Source organism: Balaenoptera physalus (genome assembly GCF_965194825.1).
Source record: "Balaenoptera physalus genome assembly, chromosome: 13".
NCBI classification, from domain to species: domain Eukaryota; kingdom Metazoa; phylum Chordata; class Mammalia; order Artiodactyla; family Balaenopteridae; genus Balaenoptera; species Balaenoptera physalus.
In genome coordinates, this window is record NC_138892.1 from 86,714,978 (window position 1) to 86,729,481 (window position 14,504).

Genomic DNA, 14,504 nt, shown 5'->3' on the forward strand with positions numbered 1-14,504 from the left:
AGAAAGCAAAGATTTTTTAAAGGAAAGCCTGCTCTTTTCTTTAATAAAGAGAAATATGGTAAATGAGGAGATAAAGACTGAGAAGTTGTTGGAGCACAACAAGCCACAGACACCAATATCAAGGGTCCCCTGCAAACCCCACCAGGCAGTTTCAGTCTTACAGAGAGCTGTTCATTGTCCCTTTGTGTATTCTGATGCTTTTCCCAATCTTTTTTGATAAGATTTTTAATATGTAAGTAACATAAACATCATACAGAAAAAAGTCAAAATAGAGATGAGAAAAAAAAATCAACAAATACAACTTTTTCTACATATAAATGCTTTCCAGGTTTTTTTCCTCTCATGTATATACCTCAATAATATTCTAGCCTCCAGTAAACGTTTGTTGGATAACTAAATTAATTGAATGACTAAAGGCTATAATCATACAGTTATACAAGTTGGTGCTCTGATATTTTTTTCCACTTTAATTAACATAACCATTTTATTTTTCAACACTGTTAGTCATTGCCCTCCTTTGAGCGGATATGACACAATTTACTTAATAATTTCTATATACTTGGGGAACATTTGCATTTTTTCTCAGTTTTTCTATTATAGATAACACTATGATGACAAGAGTATTCCACATTTTGTGGGCCACTTCTTCTGGATAGATTCTCTAGATCAGGAGTAGGCAAACTTTTCTTGTAAAGGGCCAGATAGTAAATTTGTTTGGCTTTCTAGGCCGTATGGTCTCTGTCTCAGCCACTCAGCTCTGCTGATATAATGCAAAAGCAGTCATAAATAATATATAAATGAATGAGCATGTCTGTGTTCAGATAAAACTTTATACATGTGCAATGAAATTTGAATTTATTTAGTTTTCAATGGGTCATGAAATATTAGAGTTTTAAAATTTTGCTTCAACCATGTAAAAACTGTAAAAAACATTCTTAGTCCACAAGCTGTACAAAAATAGGCAGCAGGCTAGATATGGCCAGATAGCCTATAGTTTGCTCTAGAGTCCAGGGATACTGAGTCAAAGGATACACAACCAGCCAGGTCCTTGCTGGTAATTTTGATGGCTACCTTCAACCATATTTCTTGGTTGTTAAACTTCCAAGTTTAGGTATTTAAATAAATAGTCAGTGTTTTCATCCTGGACCACATAATTATTAAGAGACTATGCAAAAGAGCCATCCTTGCAGTTTGTTACCTCTAGCCAGTAACCATTTTCTTGAAATTGACTTACAGTGATGAGATTGTATGAGAGATCATCTGGTCCAACCTTCTGCAGTGGCCATCTGAAGCAAGAAAAGCCCTAGTTAAAGGATGCCCAGCAGGAGCATTCCAGAATTTCAGCATCTAACCTTAACCTTCCCAGTTCAAACACATTTCATTCTAATTCTTCAGTTGAACCTGAGAACACCTGGCCAGCTGCCACCTTCAAACACTAAGACAATTATTAACTTAATAATCCCTCTGCATTTCTTTCTCTATCCTGGGTTGATAATGATGAACAAGAACTATTTCCTTTTCTGGATTGTGAAACTGAAGTATAAAAGTACCTGTTTTCTGATTGCATGGTGATTCAGAGAAAAGGAAAACCACATTCCCTGCTTCTAGGGCTAACTGTCATGGCCATAAATTAAAATTTATTAAGCATCTACTGCTTACATTCCATTGTGTGAGGCAAAATGCCAATTAGTCCCAATCATTACAGTACATTTTTTCAGTTTTTTCAATTTATTAAATTGTATCCTGGATGATTAGATTGCTTCAGGCCATAAGTACAAAATTGAAAATATTTAATTAGGACGCATATAACAAAGCAGCAGCAGTTAAAACCTGGTGCATTAAAATATCAGCTTGACAGTTACTATTCTCAAAATCCAGAAGGGGCAGATTTACAAGATGTCCTGAGGGCCAAAGGACTTGGTCAGACCAAGAAAGACAGTGAACTCTTTACAAAGAGGAAACCCTTTCCCCAGAGTTCTCTATAGATGGAATTTGGGGCCCAAGATTTGTGATGGCTTATCTTCCAGAGCTTTTTGAAGTTATTTCTTAAAGATATGAAGAAGGTATTTATTCTTATTCCAACTAGAAATTGAGAATCTTTCAAATAAAAATACTCATTCAAGAACTCTTCTTTATATAACCACCCCCCCATGCTCTAAGTATTTTTTTTATGAGATGTTTGTATAAACCAGGCCATAAACTACATACAAAGAAAACAGCATTTCTCTTTACGGGAATGTCACAAAAGTTAAGACCAAAGTTACTCATGGCTGAGGATCACTAATGGGTAGAGTGGTATTCCACAGAAATCAGTTTGAAGAGAAGAGTTAGGAGGGGGTTTGCTTATCTGTATCTTTACAAATAAAAGAAGAAATCAAATGTGAGCTTAGTAAATATGTTACTGGTAGTAAATCATATTGAACTGGTGATAAATACTACAGAGAAAAGAGGTAATTTCAAAATAGCTTTAAAAAAATAAATAGCTTTGATTAGATATTTTTAAAGATCAAAATGATGAAACTTAATAGGGACATTTAATAGGATGAAATCCAATAGGAACAAATATAAAAGGATATACCTACAGGGCAATAAAAGTCAACCAAGAATACAAATGCAATATAGGAAAGAACTGGTTAAGTCTCCACATGATAGAAAAGAACTCGGGCTCATATTTGACAATGAACTGAATGAAATTAATCATAGAGTGTCATTAGGAGATAAGCCAATATAAATTTAGGATATTTTGATGTTTGTCACCATGTCATAAGTTCAGATGTGTAAAAATCATTCTGTGTTAAACCCAAATAGCATGATTCTGAAACAATGCCTGAGAACTACCTGGAGATTCTTTAAAACAAAGACTCCAGCACCCAACACTGCAAATATGACATGGCAAGTTCTTGAGAAGGGTCTCAAGAAACTGTATTTTAAACAAGCTTGAAACATGATTCGTATGCAGGTTAGTCTCTGGACAAGGCTTTGAGAAGCATTACTCTAGAGGGTGATCAATTCTTTTTTAGTCACTCTGCCTGCAGTTCAGGTATCTACCCTTGGTATGTGGTGCTGATGTGACTTTCAGTTGAGTGATCTGCTTACTGGGCTTTGTACAGACCTGAGAATTAAGGCTATCTACAAGCGATCCACTTCTGTTTTTTTATTTTTTTTAAACACAACTCTTTATTAAAACAACTGCTCAAATGATATACACTATGATCAGAATATTCCTCTGTCCTCTGAGCTTCTTGAAAGCAGGGACTGTTTTTGTTCACCCTGGTGGCGTTAGTGCTTAGCACAGTGGAGTTCAATTATATTTTTTGTAGAATGTTAAGCACAATGGTATTGATTTATTAATGTTATAAGATATGCTATATGATATATAACATATCAGTATTAAAGAAATATAAATCTTTAACAGAGTAAAAGAGGTTGCCACTTATATTCAAGCTTTATCACTATGAATAGAAAACTTTTTCTCACTTATTCTTGTACTCCACATTCACTCATTTCTCCAGCTCTGGCTGAGGGCTTCAGAGCTGTTTTAGATTACCTTAACAACTGATTATAATTTATCATAAAAAGGTATTGAATGCCTTCTTAAGAAAAACACCATGTCTCACTAGCCTCCCTACAATTAATTCTCAGTCCATTCAGGTCTAAACCTGCCCTCTCAAGAAAAACTTCTTTCCTTGCCCTGCGGGTGGGCTTGGCCTGGCCTGGCACTCCCCCACAGCCCTGCCCTGCTAAACCCAGAAGGCGTGCAGTGCACATAGGGGACACCCCTTGAATATCTGGCGCTGGTGGCCAGGGAACTTGCATTTCTGGGCCCCACAGGGCTGAAGCAATCAGAGAGACAATTCTTGGCAGGCTGCCACCCCAGGGCACTGCACAGACAGCAGACTGAAACACAACACCAGTGTTCCTGTGACCACTCCTTCAAGACGGGAAGAGGTAGCTGCTTCACCTAATACATAGAAACAAACAGAGAGTCAAGAAAAATGAGAGTCAAGAATATGTTCCAAAGGAAAGAACAAGACAAAATCCTGGGGGGCGGGGAGGATCTTAGTGAAATAGAGGTAAGTAATTTACCTGATAAAGAGTTCAAAGTAATGGTCATTAAGATACTTACCAATCTTGGGAGAAGAATGGGTGAACACAGAGAGAACTTTAACAAAGAGACAGAAAATATAAGAAAATACCAAACAGAAGTCATAGAGCTGAAGAATATAATAACTGAACTGAAAAGTACACTAGAGGAGTTCAACAGAAGAGACCAGATGAAATTGGAGAAAGGATCAGTGATCTGGAAGACAGGGCAGTGGAACTCATGCAAACACAGCATCAAGAAGAAAAGAGAATTTTTTTAAATCTCCTTAAGGGACCTATGGGACAACATCAAGCAGACCAACATTTGTATTACGGGATCCCAGAAGGAGAAGGGAGAGAAAAGGGACAGAAAAGCTATTTGAAGAAATATTGGCTGAAAACTTCATTAACCTGCAGAAGGAAACAGATATCTCGATTCAAAAGTCTCACTGAGTTCCAAATAAGTTGAACCCAAAGAGATCCTCACCAAGACACATTATAGGTAAAATGTCTAAAAGTTAAAGAGAGAATCTTAAAAGCAGCAAGAAAGAAACAACTTGTTACATACAAGGGAACCCCCAGATTTTTCAGCAGAGACTTTGCAGACCAGATGGGAGTCGCATGATATATTCAAGTGCTGAAAGCAAAATAACTTCCAACCAAGAATACTCTACCCTGCAAGGTTATCATTCAGAACTGAAGGAGAGATAAAGAGTCCTCCAGATGAGCAAAAGCTAAAGGAGTTCACCACCACTAAACTGGTCTTACAAGAAATGTTAAAGGAACTTCTTTAAGATGAAAAGAAAGGGTACTAGTTAGTAACAAGAAAACATATGAAAGGAAAAATCTCACTAGTAAAAGTAAATATATAGTAAAGGTAGTGGAGTAATCACTTATAAAGTGAGTACAAAGGTTAAAAGACAGAAGTAGTAAAAATAACCATAACTACAATAATTAGTTAAAGGATCCACAAAATAAAAAAGATATAAAATGTGACATCAAAAACTTATAACATGTGGTGGAGGGAGTAAAAATGTAGAGTTTTAAAATGCACTCAAGGGACTTCCCTGGTGGCGCAGTGGTTAAGAATCTGCCTGCCAATGCAGGGAACACGGGTTCGAGCCCTGGTCCAGGAAGATCCCACATGCCGTGGAGCAACTAAGCCCCTTCGCCACAACTACTGAGCCTGAGCTCTAGAGCTCACAAGCCACAACTACTGAGCCTGTGAACCACAACTACTGAGCCTGTGTGCCACAACTACTGAAGTCCGCGCACCTAGAGCCCATGCTCCACAACAAGAGAAGCCACCACAATGAGAAGCCTGCGCACCACAACAAGGAGTAGCCCCCACTCACCACAACTAGAGAAAGCCCATGCACAGCAATGAAGACCCAATGCAGCCCAAAAAAATAAATAAATTTATTTTTAAAAATATACTCAAATGTAACTTAATATCAACTTAAACTAAACAGGTATATATATATATATATATATATATATATATATATATATATATATATATATATATATATATATATATATATATATGCCTCATGGTAGCCACAAAGCAAAAGCCTATAGTAGATACAAAAAACAATAATGAGGATGGCATCTAAACATAACACTAAAGAAAGCCATCAAACCACAAGGAAAGAGAACAAGAGAAGAAGAAAGAAACAGAGAGAAACCACAAAAACAGCCAGAAAACAATTAACAAAATGGCAGTAAGTACATCGCTATCTACAATTACTTTAAATGTAAATGGTAATAAGTATAGACCTATCTATAATTAATTTAAATGTAAATGGGCTAAATTCTCCAATCAAAAGACATAGAGTAGTTGAATGTTTAAAATATGCTGCCTAAAGAGATTCACTTCAGATGTAAGAACACACACAGACAGAAAGTGAAGTGCTGGAAAAAGATGTTTCATGCAAAAGGAAGCCAAAAAAAAGCTGGGGTAGCTATACATATATCAGACAAAATAGACTTTAAAATAAAAATTGTAATAAAAGACAAAGATGGCCACTACATAAATGATAAAGGGTCAATCCAACAAGAAGATATAACATTTGTAAATATTTATGCACCCAACATAAAATCACCTAAATATATAAAGCGAATATTAACAGACCTAAAGAAAGAAATTCACAAAAATACAATAATAATAGGAGACTTTAATACTCCACTTAATCAATGGATAGATCATCCAACAGAAAATCAATAAGGAAACATTGGCCTTAAATGACACATTAGACCAGATGGACTTTATATATATAACCCCCCCCCCCACACACACATGCACAAACACACACACATATATATATAGAACATTACAAATCATATATGTGATAAGGGGTTAATATCCAAAATATATAAAGAACTCATACAACTCAATAACAAAAATACAAACAATGTGATTAAAAAACGGATAGAGTGTATGAATAGACATTTTTCCAAAGAAGACATACAGATGGCCAACAGATACATGAAAAGGTGCTCAACATCACTAATCATTAGGGAAATGCAAATCAAAACCACAATAAGATACCACATCACACCTGTTAGAATGGCAAGGATGTGGAGAAAAGAGAATCCTGGTGCACTATTGGTGGGAATGTAAATTAGTGCAGCCACTACTGAAAAAAGTATGGAGGTTCCTCAAAAAACTAAAAATAGGAGTCCCATATGATCCAGCAATTCCACTCCTAAGTATATAGCCAAAGAAAATGAAAACACTGATTTGAAAAGATACATGTACCCCAATGTTCATAACAGCACTATTTATAATAGCCAAGATATGGAAGCAACCCACGGGTCCATCAACAGATGAATGGACAAAGAAGATGTGGTATATATATACAATTAAATATTACTCAGCCCTAAAAAAGAATGAAACCTTGCCATTTCCAACAACATGGGTGGACCTTGAAGGCATTACACTAAGTTGGACAACAAAAGACAAATACCATATGATTTCACTTATATGTGAAATCTAAAAATACAAAACAATCAAACAATCAAAACAAACAAAACTCATAATAGATACAGAGAAAAGACTGGTGGTTGCCAGAAGGGAGGAGGTTGGAGTGTGGGCAAAATGGGTGAAAGGGTCAAGAGGTACAAACTTCCAGTCATTAAAAAAAGTCAGGATATAATGTGCAGCATGGTGATTAGAGTCAATAATATTGTATTAAATATTTTGTAACTTTGTATGGTGACAGGAGGAAACTAGACAAATCATTATGTTGTACACCTGAAACTAATATAATGTTATATGTCACTATACCTCAATTTGAAAAAGAAGGAAGGCAGAAAGGGAGGGAGGGAGGGAGGAAGGAAGGAAGGAAGGAAGGAAGGAAGGAAGGAAGGAAGGAAGGAAGGAAGGAAGGAAGGAAGGAAGGTAAGAAGGAAGGAAGAAAGGAAGAAAGAGAGAAAAGACTGCTTTCAATTTCTTCACGCTGTGATGCTGTGGTTATATTTGTATTCCAAGTTCCAAGGTCCCAGACCTCATGCTTTCTTGTTCTGTTGATTAGCACTCCCTCCTCCCCACCCCATGCCCCCGCACACGTTGAAACATACAGTGTTTGATTCTGGTTAATCTTCTTTGTCTAACCTCTCTTGTCCACTCTAGTTAAACTTCCTCCTACCCACTTACCAACTTCATTTGGCTGTCATTCTGTATAACTTGTTTTCAGATAACATATTAACTCATTTTCCCAAGCTTTCAGATCATTATGAAGTTGTATCTTTCTTTTTCCCCCTCCCCGTGCCACACGGCACGTGGGATCTTAGTTCCCCGACCAGAAAAGGAACCCACGTCCCCTGCATTGGGAGCGTGGAGTTTTAACCATTGGACAGCCAGGGAAGTCCCTAAAGTTGTATCTTAATGGGATTTCTCCTACCATGAATATTTTAGTGTTTAAACCAAACAAAACTCTTTTAAGACAAGTTATACTGTGGTTTTCTCATAAAGGCATCCTTGCTCACCACTGAAGTCTGAGCTTTAGTCAACTGTTGCAGTCAGTAAATCATTGTGAAATATACTTGTTAAAGTGGCATGTTTTCAGAAAAAAATTATGTCCCCTGGAGAAAGATTAATGATATTGTTCTGTAGACTAGAATGCTGAGGGTTAGATTTACTTTCTTCAGCTACATGAAGGGCTTCTTGGGAAGAGATGTCTGGTGACTAGTTTTCCATGTATGGAGAGAATAAAGAAGAAATTCAGGGCTTAAGTTAAAGCAAGAGAGCCACAAGTTTAACAGCAGGAGGAACTCAGCTGCAGCAGTCAACTGAGAACAGCAAACTCATTGGATTTTCACTTGCCTAAAAGCAGGACCTGGCTGAGAAGCTCTCTTGAAGCCTTATGGAACTGGATGAATGATAAAAAGAAAGCACAACTACATGGGTGAATATGGAAATGATTTTTCTCAACTTAAAACAAAAAAAAGGAGAATTTGATACCATTGCATGCAAGATGATCAAATGAGATAGCAACAGGTACCCAAAGGACAAATGGGGTGATGACTGAAAGAACTGGCCAGTGACATGTTACACAGAAGGATGACAAAGGTTTGAACAAACTAACGTGCACCACAATATTCATTTGCTCACTCATTCATTCCACAATATGTACTGGGTACCTACTACATGACAAATATTGTTCTAGGCACTTGAACAAAATATAGATCCCTGTCTTTGTGCAGTTTACATGCTATTAGAGGGACACTAAAAGTAAGTAATAAATATAATACATAAGTAAACCATAAGGTACATTAAGACAAGAAATAAAGGAAAAAGTAGAGCAGGTTAAGGTGGATTGTTGCTGAACCAAACTTGGGTCCAACTTGCCCGAGCACAGTCAAGTCAATCTACTGACTTGGGGTTATGGTGAAGGAAAGTGCAGCATTTATTGCAGGGTGCCAAACAAGGAATCCAGGGCAGCTAGTGCTTAAAACACCTGAACTGCACAACGGCTTTCAGGAAAGCATTTTTAAAGGCAAGGTGAGGGAGGAGGAGTCCCCAGGGTATGCGATCAGCTCGTGCACAATTCTCTGATTGGTTGATGGTGAGGTAACAGGGTGGTGTCACAGGGGTTCACATTATCAGTCCCTAGGCACCAGTCAGTCTGGGGGCTATGTGCTCAGGGTCATCGAGTAGTTAATTTGTTCCACTTGGTGGTGGTTTTAGCATCTGTAAAACAACACAGAAAATGTGCATCAGATACTATTATCTAGGTGCTCCAGAGAGGAGCTAAAGCAGAGGATTTGGAAGAGGGGTCTGTTCTGAGAAGGCCCCATAGTGTCCTGCTAGGTTACAGGATCAGGTGTGGAGAGGTGTGTGCTAAGTTGCAGAATTAGAGAGGTCAGGGCAGGCCTCGCTGAGAACAAAGATTTGAGCAAAGATTTGCAGAAGAGAGGGAATGAGCCCAATGTCTGTCATTGGGGAAGACTGTCCCAGGCTGAGGGAAGAGCTAACGCAAGTGTTTTAAGGCACAAAGCCCTTGAGGGGTTCCAGGGACAGTATGGAGGCCACGTGGCTGGAAGGGAGTGAGAGAAGAGAAAAAAGAGGAGGTTAGAGGTAAGAGGGATGAAAACATCTCATGAAGGGCTCTGTAGACCTTGCTCAATGCTTTGAATTTTACTGTGAGTGAAACAGGAGCCATGGCAAGGTTTTAAGCAGAGGAGTGACAGGATGGGACTTTACTTAAAAATGCTCACTCAGACTGCTGTGTTGGGAACAGGCAGAAGCAGAGTGACCTTCCCGAGGCTCTTGCAAGTAAGACCACAGGTGGCAGTGGCTCCAATAAGTGAGGGGGAACCAACGTGATAGCAGGTTAGAAAGAAGGAAGAAAAATGGCCCAAGAGCTGCCATCGACAAGTTGTACCTATAAAGGAAAAATTCACACATTCCTTTCTTTTATCAAGGAGACAAAATAAACCACTGTATGTTTACGTTGAATGTTGCTGCTTGCATAATTTCGCAAAATGACTGACAGCATTTGATGTAAAGATGGGCTTGCTCTGGCAGTTATCGTAGAATAGCAGAGTAATTTCTCTTACAATCTAAAACACCGATGTTATTTGTGATTAGGTGGCAGTGATTACTTGGGCCTGCAAACAAAGTATACTGACTTAAAAATAAATTGGAAATAAAAATAAAAAATAAATTTGAAAGTAGAAAACCATTGGGGGGCATGGGAAAATGAGAAATATAAAATGAGTGTCCATTTGTATTATACACTATATTGGCAGGAGGGGGTGGTCAATGTCATGCCCATGGTATGAGAACACTCTTCCTTTCTTTTTTTTTTTTAATTTCATGATTTATCAAAAATGTGGGTGCTTGTATTGTGTTCTCTTTTTCTCCACTACCCAAAATGAGATGAGAAAAATGAGAACAAAGTAAAACCATTTACTGTGAACTATTAGATAATACAGATAAGGTCGGGGGAAACCCAAATAATACAAATCAGCAAAAGTCCCACTAATAATCACTTTGAACATTTTGGCTTCTACAGCTCCAGCCCTCTCCTATGCTCAAGTATACAGAGTATCTTTTACATATACTTACATAAGTAAAATTATATACATACATACAATTTGAGAACAGTCTTGCGACAGCATTCAGCTGGGATTCACAGCACCTGGCTTTAAAGGGGCCACTACGTGACAGTGGGCAAATCAGAGCGTCCTAAACATTAAAACTAAATGGGATCCTAATGGTCTGCTTCGGCAGCAGCCCTTCCTGCTGGGACTCCTCAGCTCTCTTTGTTTAGCTACCTTCCATCCAGCTTCCCTCAGCTAGGACCTTATCTGCCTCTTCTGGTTACAGCAAGAATTGCCAGGGGCCCTTCAGAGTCAATGAGCACAGTCAGAGGAACTTCCTGCACATCTGTGATGCAGGTGGTAAGGAGCTCTGTCATTCAGAGCCTGAAGGTGCTACAACTAAGCTGTTAAACCGTCTCCATCCTGACCAGTTTGTTGCCTGGGGATGTTAGATGTGGCCAGGAAGTTACAGAACCCGGACAGCGTGGCCTCATACACGGTCATGTCCTGGGAAAGAGGAGGTCTAGAACAGGAAACAGGTAAGGATGTACAAATACAGAAAAACTAAAAACAAAAGGAAGAAAGGAGACAGAGTGAGAGGAGGGAAAGGAAGAAGGGAGGAGGGAAGAAGGAGAGAGAGGGGAAGGGAAGGAGGGAAAGAGGGGGAAAGAGAGAGAAGGAAAGAAACGACAAAAGGGAGGGAGGGAGGAAGGAAATACAGCGAGGTGAGGAAGAGACTGAACGGTGAATAGGGATTAGCACTTAATCTTCTCCCACATCAATCTACACTGATCAATATCCCACCTCTGTCTTTTGTTATATTAAAACAAACATGTTTTCTACCTTCTAAAACAAAACTTATTCTTCATTTCTAGTTGCCTTGGATTTGAGATTTTGAGCAAAGAAAAAAGATAAAGTAACTACCCCTTTAAGATGACTTTACCACAGCTCAGAAGGTAGATAATGAGATTTGTGTGCTTTTTCTTGTAAAAATACTTTGAATCCTGAACAAACTGTGTCCAAAGGAGAAATAATCAAGCACATCACCCATCTGGACTCAGGAGATAGCTGATTCTTCATGAAGAGTCTGGCTAGTGGTCAAGGCATTGATTTTTGTCCCCTGATTTGGAGTTGACATGCTGCCAATGAGCCACTTAATCTTATTGATACCAGAGAATATTTATTTTATCCAAATGGAATAAAGCAGGGGTGTAGGATATAGGCACGAAGTGTCTAGAAACATTCAACAGTAAACTTTAACATCACTTTGACCACAATTTCTAGTGTCTCCTACTCATCCCAGTACAGAAACTGGGGCAGGAAAGCTGGGCATTCTCCCAGATTTCCTTGAAGAAGGAGCAAAAATAGTAATCTGAACAGCCAAGAGTGTCAGCATGCATTGATAATTGTGAGTATATCCAATATAAAGTTTTGTGGGCCAAAATGAGTTGATTCTATTCTAAATGGGCCAGAGTTAATTCAGTCCATTTTACTCACACATGCTTAAGTGTGAAACAAAGACTCCAGGGTCGGGGAGGGGATGCAGGTCGGTGGTGGGGGGCCGAGGTGTATTTCCCAGCTGTCAGTTTACTTCTGTGAATAACATTCAGCTGGCCATCAAAGAATTGCTTTCAGAGGATCACTGTATCCTGGACGGCTGCAAACAAAAGGACCTGCAGTCCAATCCTCAATCACTTTGTGAAGTCAGCGTCCACCTTTGTTAATTATTAGCCCGTACAAGGTTAAGGTTCTATATGAATCTGCACCTGGAAAACACTACCACAACCAAACACAGCATTAACAAGACTGAGCTGAATGTCATTTTCATCTGGAAAACAAGGTTGTTTGTATTAAGGACCAGATCATTTTTTAAAAAGAGCTACCGGTATAGCAGAAAGTAAAGAGTCCTGCTCAAGAATATTTCCCCCATTATCTGAATCTCCAAATTCACCATTAGAAACATATTTCTTTAAATTACAAATGGTTCAGTATTAGGCACACTTGATTTAGAGTCTGACATCTACAGTCTAAAACTTAGGCCCCTCGGGCAAGTCCTCAAACTCTGTGGGCCACAGTTTCCTTCTATGCAAAATGGTGATAATAAAACCTACCTTACCCGCTTTGTAGGGTTGTTTTTCATCCCCAGCTATGTGGCTCTCTATCCTATACAGTAACCACACTTCCTGCCAACCACCTCTACAGAGTGTGTCTTCCTGAGCTCCCCTCTGTGTTTATCCCTTTTTAAAATTTTTGTTTTCTCTGAAGCATCTGTTGCAGTCAGCAGTATGTCAGTCAGTATGTCCAATGTCTGGAATCTTTCTTGTCACAGTTTGGGGTTTCTCCAAATCACATGTTTAACAACTCTTAACGTTTCATGCGATGACCCACGTTGGCCCTTCTGAGCCACTCGGTTGCTTTGTTTGTCACTCAGAGCCTTGAAAAGAGACCTCTTTGGCCAAAGGAAAAACAGGTGGTGTGAGCTTAATTATCACCCTGTGGTCCTCCCTTTCTCATTTCCTTTTTTTGTCTTTCTAGTCATGCTTTATTTGCATTTTTTGCCCCACCATTCGAAGGAGATGCCATTTCTGCTCTCTCACACCCAGCCTCAGCACTTCCTTTCCCAAGGCAGCTGTTCGAATGGAAATACTGTGGGCTTTCTAACGCTGCCGACAGCAGTTCTAATCCTGGCTCTGGTATTTAAGAACTCAGTGATTAACGGTGACTTCTCTGCACTTCGATCCCCTCATCTGTGTAAACGGAAATCATGTCTATTTCAAGAGTTCTTGGGTGATGAAGGGAGATTGTATATGTGCTCCTGAGTCCACAAGGTGATCAATAAATATGAATTAAATGTTTTCTTCTTTGCTGTGTCTTACTTTCATTCTAAAATTCTTTAGCATCAAAGTTCTTGGGGCTTCCCTGGTGGTGCAGTTGTTAAGACTCCAACTACCAATGCAGGGGACACAGGTTTGAGCCCTGGTCTGGGAAGATCCCACATGCCACGGAGCAACTAAGCCCATGTGCCACAACTACTGAGCCTGTGCTCTAGAGCCCATGAGCCACAACTGCTGAACCTGCGTGCTACAACTACTGAAGCTCACGTACCTAGAACCTGTGCTCCACAATGAAGAGTAGCCCCCGCTCACCGCAACTAGAGAAAGCCCGTGTGCAGCAACAAAGACCCAACACAGCCAAAAATAAATAAATAAAAAATAAATAAAATTTAAAAAAAAGAAAGTTCTTTGTAACTCCCTTCCTGGTCCTTTCCCAATCTTCGTCATCTTCTCTCAGCTCTTTGGGTGCTGTGGAGGAACTTTTGTCTCAGAGACCCTAGATGTAAAACTCAGATCTCCTGCCTCCCAGATCCATCTCCACAAAGTTACCAAGTTACCGTGTTAAATGGGGCTAACCAAGGACTTATCTTATGGGTCGTTGTGATTCAGTGCGGTGGTACATGTAAAAAGCTTGCCATGGTGGGTTTCACGTGTGGTAAGTACACGGTTACTACAGTAGTGTTAGCTCTAATCTTTGTCCCCCTGATTCATTATTAAACCTTGCTCTTTCCTTTACATTCATCATGAATGATCTGCTTTCCTGTTCTTCTAACCTCAGATTTCCTCTTTCAGATGAACTCTTTCCCTTTCTGCCAAATCACTCTCTTGCCTACACACCTATTCCAAAACCATTCAAGGGGCATCAGTCTATTACTGGGCCAGGAGACACTTTCTTAAATGTTAAGGTATTTTTGCTTTGAGGTCTTAAAATTGTATGCTCTAGCCATTTAGGGATAAAGCCTGGGTCATCTTTACATTTAGAAGGCTTGCTGCTCTCTCATTTTTCCCCTCTACCCCCAATCATGTCCTTCTATTTCA

At 39.2% G+C, this 14,504-nt stretch overlaps 1 protein-coding gene across 1 annotated transcript in view; it reads right to left on the bottom strand.

Moving 5' to 3' along the window:
* The window catches only part of LOC309640513 (uncharacterized protein), a gene marked incomplete at its 5' end in the record, with an annotated part of 63,948 nt that overhangs the window by 5,747 nt on the left and 43,697 nt on the right, over window positions 1-14,504 (bottom strand). Inside the window, one exon of the mRNA XM_082419268.1 lies at window positions 1,199-1,286. Within this exon, the coding sequence (XP_082275394.1) occupies window positions 1,199-1,286 (88 nt within the window). The remainder of the gene's footprint in view (window positions 1-1,198; window positions 1,287-14,504) is intronic.